Genomic DNA, 10,603 nt, shown 5'->3' on the forward strand with positions numbered 1-10,603 from the left:
GAACAAATACAGTAAATCATGTATAATGCCTGTGCTGACACCAGATACTGTAAGCATTTACAAATAGGTCTTCTTTAGAATTCTGTATTTTAAGTTTTAAGAATGAGTAAAGTGTGCAACTAGAACTGTTTTGGAGAACTAAGAGAAGAAAAACGCTTGTAATTATTAGTTGTTTGCCCTCTTAGTCGCTATGAATCTGTTTAAATGGGCAGGATTCCCCAGAAGCAGGAGCGCCTGTTATTTGCTACCCTGAAGTTTCAGACAAGTGAACTGTAATTTGTTTTGATTAATTCTGTGGGAGTAAAACACTTGCACAGATCTACTTTGTTACCTGTGGGAAAAAGGATACTATTTATATCCACCCTAAATAAAAGTAATATGATTCATATAACAGATTATTGCTTTAGGACCTCAGAGGAACAGAACATAGTAGGTGGTTCCTGAGAATAAAATGTGAGTTGTGATTTTGATACTCCTGATGTGAGAAGTATGTTTTATGCCACACAGAGGGGGTCATTTACTCTGATCCCAAACACAAGTGTAAGAGCACTTAAGGGTGCAAAAATGTGCTCCTTAGTCGTTATATAAAAAACAATTTCACCCCTGGTCTGGCTGCCCACTGAATCTAGCTACGGTCTGGACTGTAACACCATAAGGTAGGTGGTAAGTACAGGGCTTTTATGTTCCCAACCTGTGAAGCTGAATGACATGCAAGTTAGGGGACAAGTAGGGGGATAACTATGGGTCTCTGCCCTCCCACCACTCATGAATACAGTGATACAAGCTCTGTATTGATGGGGGAATGCAGGTCCCTGCAGGGCACATGCATGAACATAATGAGTGAGTGCCTATGTGTGTGTTTATGCATGTGATGCAGGTCAGTCAATGTGTGTGCCCCAACTTGGTGGCCAGCACCAAGGGCTCTTTGCTGGGGGCCAGTAAAGCGCTTGTGAGGGGGGTTTTCATGACTTAATACTAGTCTTTCCCAGAAGTGGAGAGTGGGCACTATCAGCCCCACCTCCATTGGAGAAAACATTTTTTATTACAGGTGCTCTCTAAGGTAATGCTGAATTTTGGCATAAATTCAGCAGTACATAAACAAGCTGTTTTTCAAAGCTTTACATACCTTTAAGAAAAGAAGCACTTGATAGTTTTGTGAGCTGTTTATAATATTCTGGATGCACTCCAGTATTTTGTAGTTGCTATATTGCTGAGATAAACAAGCTGAACATTGGTGACCCTACGTGCATCACAATTAAATATCACTTAATTCAATGCCTGCCAGAACCAGCATGCTCAGAAAGAAAAAGGTCCATGTAATCCTTATCATTTAACGATGTTGCAAGAGAATGTTGGTCTGCATCCCTAAAATATCCTTCCTTCCACATAGCAATTACAACTTCAAGTCTTATGTTACTTATTTCTAGGTTTCAGTGCATCATGCTTAATCAATTAATTTTATATGCTATATGAAATATATATTAAAAATACAATGTGTCAAGTGTTTTATATGCTTTAAATCTCATTCATGTAGCACCTGTATAATTGCGTTCCTGTAAATACAGCTGACATCTTTAAAAAAATAACCCATAGTGCCTTGTCTTTATCAAGACCAAGACTGCAATTGTGCAGGAAACAATAGCATGCGCATAACATGTCCTCTTCAGTTAGCTCATCACTCAGCAGACAGGACAATAGCGGTGCATGCATTGTAAGACCACATTCACCATAGCGATGAGGTGTATAAAAAATGGCAACAGCTATGACAATGCAGTGGAAAATGTTCAGCGCCTTATATCTAGGGGGAATATTGCAGGGGAAGTGAGGAGAGATAAACGGTATATACTGTATATGCTATCTTTAATTTTGTCCTTTAAGCTTGCAGAAAAGTGCTTTTGACTAAATAATATTGTTTCCCCAACCAAAGTGCAGCATCTATTAGCCCACACCTCCATATGGGAAAAATTATTTTGTTTATGATAGGTGACCTTTAAAGTAATGCAAAATTTTGCCTTGTTCAGTATAAAATGGCACCTATCATTTCCTTTGATGGAGGTGCATGGTTAATAGAGGTTTATGAAAGGAAGGATATTTTTAGGGATGGAAATTAAGACTTTTTTTGCTTTTATAGGCCACTCCCTAACTTGTACATCCTAAACAGAGTGCAGAGGCTAAGCAGTTCAACTAGAGTGGAAGACAGAAAGGGCATAAATTAATGGCTATAAATTATAGATTTTATATACTGACCAACCTTAAGGTTCAGCATTTTTATAGTACTAATGATCCAGGGCTTCAAAGTTGTCATAGGAGTTCCCCATCTTGAATTTTGTTAGGAGTGTCTGCAACATACACATGCTCAGTGTGCTTTGAGCAGCTTTGGAGAAGCTAAGTTTAGGGGTTGTTGCAGATCATCAAGCAGAACATGAGCTTTGCTTGTCATATAAGCTTATGCCACAGGGCTGATTATTAAATTCTGATGTTAATGATGCTGGTTTTTGAGCTGGCATATACTAATAATCTGAATTATTTAATTATCAGCCTTATAATTTATTTTATTTAAATTGGTTATCTTGTATTTCAGTCACTAAGCTCAGTAACTGACAGCAACACAGAGCATGTGCAGTAAATCAGCAGAGAAGAAGATGGGGAGCTACAGGGGAATCTTTGGAGACACAGATCTTTACTACTAAAACGCTGTGGTTGCCTTGGGCTAGTATAGAAGCCCAAGGCAAAAATTTCTACCCTACTTCTTTATTGATACCTGTATGGGGCAATGTATCATGTCGGATTGTTCTGAAGACAGCTATACAGGGTGTAACTGTAGTAATACAGACACTCCTACATATCTGTGTGGCATGATGTGTTCACCTCATTCACTTAACGCTTCAGTCTCATAACTGGTAAATTGCAGCATCACTTCCAGATTTCCTACCTACTCACCATTTCAGCACTAGTTCAGTTATGAGCACAGTTCGGCTAATTGCAAGCACTAAAGAAAATATTTTCCTTTACGAAAAGATAAATAGTGGGGGATGTTCAACAGCAAAAATGCACCGCAAGCAAAACATTGTAACACTTTGGAAATGCTGACTCCTTTAGTGAAATATAATTTGCCGATAAACTTAAATAAAGCTGCAGTTTTTTCAAATACACATGAATAATAACAGTTCATCTTTCCTACCATTTCATGCATTGCTTCAGACAAATGAGAGCAGAACCCTGAAGTGAACATCTACAGGTGCAATAAGCACCTAAAGGTGGCCATAGATGTAAAAATTATGATCTTTCTTGGAAAAGATCTTTCCAAGAAAGATCATTCATTTCAATACACACGTGTAGAGCTGAATCATCAGATATACGCGTAGAAAAAATAGAATTGTACCTGTATCTGATAATTCCGCACTAACAATGGACGATGTTTTGGTGCCATCAAAGGTGCCCAATCCAAATTTTCCACTTGGGCCGATCAGCAAGCTGACCGATATCCAAGTCTTCTGCCGATATCGGTCGGCTTGTTTCCCACCATACACGCACCGAATATTGTACGAAAATTAGTTTTGTACTATATTATGTGTGCGTCTATGGCCCCTTAAGTTATACAAAAAGTCTATAGCATGGATGATGGCTTTGATACGTATGTACTGAATCTATATAGATTTCAATATAATGCTTTATTTATATAGCACAAGCTATTTAAACAGACCCTAATTAATCATTTAAAACAGGTATCAATAATTTCACAAGCAAGGTTTACAAAATAAACAAGATTGGAGGACTCTTCTCACAAGAGCTTACAAATTTAGTTGTCCCTTGTCAGCTTGTTTCATTTTATAACCTGACATGGGATGGGAAGACTTTACATAGAAGCATCTGGAGATACTTTCTGCATCAGTCATGTACAGTAACTGTCTGATGACCTACTGGCCAGCAGGCTAGAGCACTAGGAGTGCAGTTGATGCAAATGATTATATTAGCTGTGTAAAACTGTTAACATCCTGAAAACTAAAATAGAACATGTTACATGAATTTGTTCCTGGTTGAAAAATCACCAAATTAATAGATTACTGTGTAAAGTATATAAGAGTGTACGCCTGTGTATAACTATATTAAGGGAATATATATTATAATATATATATATATATATATATATATATATATATATATATATATATATATATATATATATATATATATATATATATATATATATATTCTGTCGGTTCAGTGAACGCACTCCTTCCGGATTTGTTTCAAACGATGGTGGTGCGTTGGTCAAAGTGTAATACAATCCAGTAAGTAGGACCCGCACTCGTTCATATTCAGTGAAATCAAAGTGTCTTTATTCACAGGTTCATTTTCCAACGTTTCGGTCCTCACATCCTTGAAAAAGGTCCCAGTGAGGACCGAAACGTTGGAAAATGAACCTGTGAATAAAGACACTTTGATTTCACTGAATATGAACGAGTGCGGGTCCTACTTACTGGATTATATATATATATATATATATATATATATATATATATAAAGATATATATATAAAGATATATTAAAATAATTATAACTGTAACCATCTGTGCTAGATATCTGGATATTGTTTACTGTATAAATATATAGTAAACAACGGACAAAAGATTATTTCCTTAATATTTTGACTCCTGGTAAATAAAATAATTAAATATAACAGGGAGGAGCACCTGCACATCTCCAAATGTTCACAAACTGCAACTTCAGTACCTGTGAATGATTGTTTTTAGTATTATTATATGTTGAGATACATTTATATTGTAGGGTAAGTTTGGTGCACAAGTATATTAAGTGGCACAGCCAATACATTCATAATATTTACCAAAATAATAACATATCCATGTATCACTATTCTCTTTTCTAAGAAGAATTGATAAGAGCTTGCTGATAGCACGAGGAAGGGAAGTACCTGAGAGGAATGTGCTATCATTTCTCCTCTAATCTAAATACAATTAATTGTAAATTATATTCACAAGATTTGTATATAAAATATCATACATACAGATGAGGTGACAACATTTCCTATATTCAGTTACAGTAACCCTTAATGCAGCAGTTATGTATTTAGCGTCCCTTTGCCACATTCCATTCCACATAGCAGATGTTACAGGACTGTTCTGTATGCAAAGCAATACCAAGGTGTAAGTTCTGCTGATGATTTCTTCAGTCTGCTACACCTTGCATACAAATGCTCCTCCATGCAATCTGCTTTCATATATTCTATAAGCTATAATAACTTAAGGAGAACTTAAACAAGATACATAAAGGTTAAGGCCATCTACACCCAAAAATAGTTTTTCCATACTGAAAGACAGGAGGTAATTTTGACAAACTTTTCATTATAAATAAATTATAAATATTCAATAAATTGAAAATCTTTGGTGGTTTTGAAGCTAATTATTACTGTACTGGCTGTTTCTGTTATCTGCACTACTGCTGGTTCTGGCTACTGAAACAATTAGCAGAAAGGTAATTAAAGGCAAACTATGCACATAAAAAAATGATTCCTCTGCAGGAACCACTTTTTCTTGTGCCCAATTAAATACACCAGGAAGTATATAGTAACTCAATACTCCACTGGAGAGACAATTGTAAATCTTGCATCAGTTTGCAGTATATGTTAACTTTTGGCATTTGTGACTTTTTTTTTATCATGTGGAAATTTACAGTGTCTGTTGTATGAAAGTGAATAAACTCTGAAGAATCAATACAACTAATTACTTTAATCTTATTATAAAAAGTTACCAAGATTCAGGTCACCTAGTTCTTGTCATTTAGAGGGTGGGATGTTATAATATGGGTTGCTTGAGAAAATGTTCTTGTTCTGTTTGTTGAGATTTGTGAGTGATGCAGGACACACACAGACAGATTGCAGAGAGTAACACTACAGACACAGTGGGCATTAAAAAAAGGCCAAACCCCACTATCCCTGTGCAGTTCACAGCTCAGATTATATGGTTGTTTTTAACATCTCTCAGTCCTACCAAATGCAATGGCTCTTGCTCTGACAAATACACGGTGCAAATTCTCCCTGAGACACTCCCCCTGCCATCCCCACATAATTAGCAGCCTGTCTGGATTCTGAAGCTGCCTAAGTGTGGCAATACATGTGTCATATGCCTTTCCCTGATCCCATCCCAGTGTCCAAAACTTTCGAATCTTTCTCACATGGTTTTCTTTCATGAACTGACTTACCCCAGGCCCCTTCTATCAGATATTTCTTTATAAAGAAAAAGAGTATGAAACAGAGGTTAAAGCACTCCCTCAGAATTTCACACTTTTCCACATTTAAAAAACAAAACAGCAACTGTAGAATACTGCTGGGTATAAATGACACCGCAAGTAGAACCTGGAAAATATAGTAAATGGTTAATGCTCTGTGCACCAGAAAGGAGGAAAGGACCATGTAGACCAAATCTAAATGGGGATACTCCAGCTTAACCCTGGCCACATGCTTACAGGCACACTTCTTACAGTTGCTATGGGTTACGGCACCTGGGAAGATTATGTGCCTTTTATGACACATGTGGGTATGTGTCTATATTCAGCTTAGCAGGTTAGAGGCATAAAAACTGACATTGATGCTTTTATATGCTTCTCACCTTCATTCAGATAACCATATAGAAACAATGGGATCCATTTGTAACCTGCCTGAAACCTGCAGGTAGTTCTAGGTCACCGGTACATATGAAGTCTGATACTTCTGTGACTAGCGTTACTACCACTATCACCTGACCAGCAAAAAATACTTATCAAATAATCAAAGACTAACGTCATCCCACAGAGACTTGTGGCTTCTAACTGTGGGGTCAGGTGTGTGAAATGGTGGTGCAGAATGGGCATGTTTCTGTGACTTAACTACACCTACTACCATCTCTCACATCAAAAGGCTGTGGAAGAATACTAGAAGTCATAACTTAACAAAAACTAAGTGATTAAAATGATATCGGCATATATTATCCATCAGTGTTTTTTTTATACAAAGCAATACTAAGGGGCAAATTTACTTATGGTCGAATATCAAGGGTTAATTAACCCTCAATATTCGACTGCCGAATTGAAATCCTTCGACTTCGAATATCGAATAGTTTTTGATTTTCCACCTGCATCTGACTCAGGTGGAAACGCTTTCAAATGGGAGTCAGTGACCCCCATTTAAAAAACAAATGCTCTGTTAGACAACAAATGTATTATTATTGTTGGTACTTTTAATTGCTTGTATTTCTATTCAGACCCTCTCCTATTCATATTCCAGTGTCTTATTCAAATCAATGTATGGTTGCTAGGGTAATTAGGACTTGGATTGCTGAAATTGCAAACCAGAGAGCTGCAGAATAAAACGCTAAATAACTCAAAGACCACAAATAAAAAATGAAAACCAAATGCAAATTGTCTCAGGATATGAATTTTTACATTTTACTAAAAGTTAATGTAAAGGTGAACAACCCCTTTAATGGCAGCTTAAGCAGAACTCAGAATATCCTTGAGTACACAATATATGTGTATAGAGAACACCACTTACCACTGACAACATACCAAGAAAGAATTGTATTTATTTTCACCTCTGTAAATTCATATATATATATATATATATATATATATATTATTATTATTATTATTATTATTATTAAAAAGCCATAAGCCTGGGACTAGTGTAAGTGTAAGTAGGTATAGACTTCAACAGGCCTAGATTAGAGGAGAAATGATAGCACATTCCTCTCAGGTACTTCCCTTCCTTGTGCTATCAGCAAGCTCTTATCAATTCTTCTTAGAAAAGAGAATCCAGTTCTACTTTTAAAGATGACTTCATGTTAATAGTGGGGCCTGGTGGAGACGTGAGCAGTGTCATGAGATCACTTCATTGTTACTAAAGGCTCCGGCTCTTGTAAATAAACTTATTGTTCTCATCCCGTCAGAGCTGTCATTAACCTGACTTGCAGTAACCCTGCTTAAATGCAAAGCACTTGGCATTACATAAGGTGTAGGTATTAAATACGATAATTCAGGCAGGGCTATGGCTTACCACACTTGCTAATACAAATCCCTAATACATACATGTTTGTTATTGCATAGCGTAGGTGATTATATGAGCAAACCCTTTAAACTGACTTTAACTCAGAAGTACATTTTTACATTGCATGCAAGAATATTTATAATTATTTCTTAATTGTTCCTGAATATCAATTAACTTTCACTGTGTCCCTCTCAGGTTTCCAAGTAATCCAGGCTAATCATTTGCCACCTTGGGTTTTAAGTGCCACCTCTCCTGCTCTAACATATATGGCCACTATGCAGGTCACAGCTGAAAGTTCCTAGCTGCCTAGAATCGTTAGAAAAGGGAGGAATTAGGCCATTGAGAAGACAGCATCTTGCACCCATTGCTACATTTTACAAATGCGCAAATTTGCAGAATTTTTTGCAAAGGAATGAATTGCAATGTTTATAAAGAAATACATAACATCTATCGTGATGTTGTTACAGAGGATGACAATGTAATGGACTCAAGAACAAATATTGGACTTTGGTTATGACTATTTGGCTATGGCAATTTAAAGGGGAAGTTCAACTTCTAAAAACTTTTTTCCCATATTCAGTTGTTTTTAAATAGTATATAAAAAAAACATTCCTTTTCATGTTTTTTCTGACTCCTGTATTCCCAAGAGCATCTCAGTAAGAGGTGGTTGCAGACTCTACAGTGTTAGCATTTGATACATTAGTTGATACCTTTTTTTTACTGAACTTTATAAGTGTTACAATAGCTACTGACATCCTCTAAAGCTGCTGAGAATCAATCCATAGCAAATACAAGCAGTTTAGAGAGGTTACAAACTCTGCACAAAAAGTGCAACAGAGCTTTTTCCTAGGGTTAATAACAAGGATTATTAGGCACAATGTCATGTCTTGCACACACTGTTCAGGACAAATCTTGCAGCACACAATAATGCAGTGACACTGACCCACACATGGTAATAGCCTCCTGGCTTAGCCCCAAGCAATCCCTCCAAATTATTAGGTGCCCTATGTGAAGCTGAAACACCAAAGTTACTCTGGCAACAGTTTCACCAGCAGCCCTGACAGGCACTGTTGCTCCTGTCATTCTTCTGCTATTTCTGCAATGCAGGGCTGGATATATTATATGTGTAACTATTGTCCATCCTAGAAGATGCATCTGCTCTGCAGCAACCCAATAAACTTTGCCCTGTATATATATATATATATATATATATATATATATATATATATATATATATATATATATAAAGTGCAATTAATACCAATGGTAACTGTAGGGCAGGGGGTGTGCATGGCACTTCACTTTGTTTCTGTTGCCTTAATACAGTGAATAATGCATGAGCTGGTCGTGTACATGTACAGAAGGCATGAGATCAAGAAGACAGCTTACCTTGTTTTACGCACTTGATCCTAATGGGGTCCTTGCAGTGTTTGATGACAGCCAGTACATCCCTGATAGTAAGTCCCGCCACTGGGGTCTCATTCACCTCTAGGACTAGTTCCTCAGGCACCAGTTTTCCACTCTGATAGGACACCTTGCCAGGCTTTACCTCTCCAAGGTAAGGGAAGTGGCCACTCTCTGCTCCCCCTCTGATCTCAAAGCCCAGCTCCCCTTCCTGGCCCCTCTCAATCACACACTCGTGGACTTTGTTTGTCCAGTGGTTTTTCCTTTTCAGGCTCTTGGACATTGCAAATAGTGAATAGGCAGCCTGGGATGGGGAGAACACGAGCTCCTGTTGTGTTAAGGGTCCTTGGTGTGATGCTGATCAATGTCCAGGCTTTGCTGATGGGGAAGCAGCAATATGAAAAAGGAGTAGTGCGTTAGCCTCTGGCAGGAGCCCTGCTCTCCCCACATGCACTATGTGTATATGAGTGTGTGTGTGTGAGAGAGAGTGTCAGTTGTGCATGCTAGCTTATCTCCATGCTGGCTGCTCCAGGGGCTGTGTGGAAGTGTGTGTATGTGTACGTGTGTGTGTGTACTAGTTGTACAGTAATCACTGGCAGAGGGAGGGAGGGGAAGGATGGAGAGCAGCAGAGGGAGGAGGAGGGATGGGAGCTGCCTGCTCTCTCCTCTCTCTAACCCGGTAGTGAAGTGTAAGAGGGAGGCTGCTTGTGTTTGCCAGGCAACCAGAGAGGAGGCGGCCGCTGCCACAGCAGCTTCTTCACGTTGCTTTCGCTTTGTGTGATGTTTCCTACATCAATGAGCAGATTTATTTATAGCAGTCTCATAGATAATGTTCTCCTTAACCCTAGCAGGATTCTGCATATTCCACATTCCTTAGCCAGAAATTCCAGAGAAACCTTCACAGATTAGCTGGCCACTTGGGAACTATACATTCAGCATGTCATATGGTTTAACTATATATATATATATATATATATATATATATATATATATATATATATATATATATATATATATATATATATATATATATATAGTGAATAAAGTACCCCCTTTTGTAAAATATAGGGATATTATAAGTTACCGAGGAGTTTCATGACCATATAAAAACACGAGGCCGAAGGCCGAGTGTTTTTATACAGGTCATGGAACTCCGAGGTA

At 37.6% G+C, this 10,603-nt stretch overlaps 1 protein-coding gene across 10 annotated transcripts in view; it reads right to left on the reverse strand.

Moving 5' to 3' along the window:
* LOC108711202 (membrane-associated guanylate kinase, WW and PDZ domain-containing protein 2) overlaps positions 1-10,091 on the reverse strand; it is a 441,642-nt gene extending 431,551 nt beyond the window's left edge. For 5 of the 10 annotated variants that reach the window (XM_041586537.1, XM_041586536.1, XM_041586533.1 and 2 more), the window contains exon 1: positions 9,428-10,089. In XM_041586537.1, the coding sequence (XP_041442471.1) occupies positions 9,428-9,725 (298 nt within the window). In that variant the 5' untranslated portion in view covers positions 9,726-10,089. Of the gene's footprint in view, positions 1-9,427 lie in introns of all 10 variants that reach the window. The other 5 variants (XM_041586534.1, XM_041586541.1, XM_041586543.1 and 2 more) reach the window with 2 other exon arrangements.
* Positions 10,092-10,603: the final 512 nt, after the last annotated feature.

This window comes from Xenopus laevis, chromosome 3L (genome assembly GCF_017654675.1).
Source record: "Xenopus laevis strain J_2021 chromosome 3L, Xenopus_laevis_v10.1, whole genome shotgun sequence".
Classification (NCBI taxonomy): Eukaryota; Metazoa; Chordata; class Amphibia; order Anura; family Pipidae; genus Xenopus; species Xenopus laevis.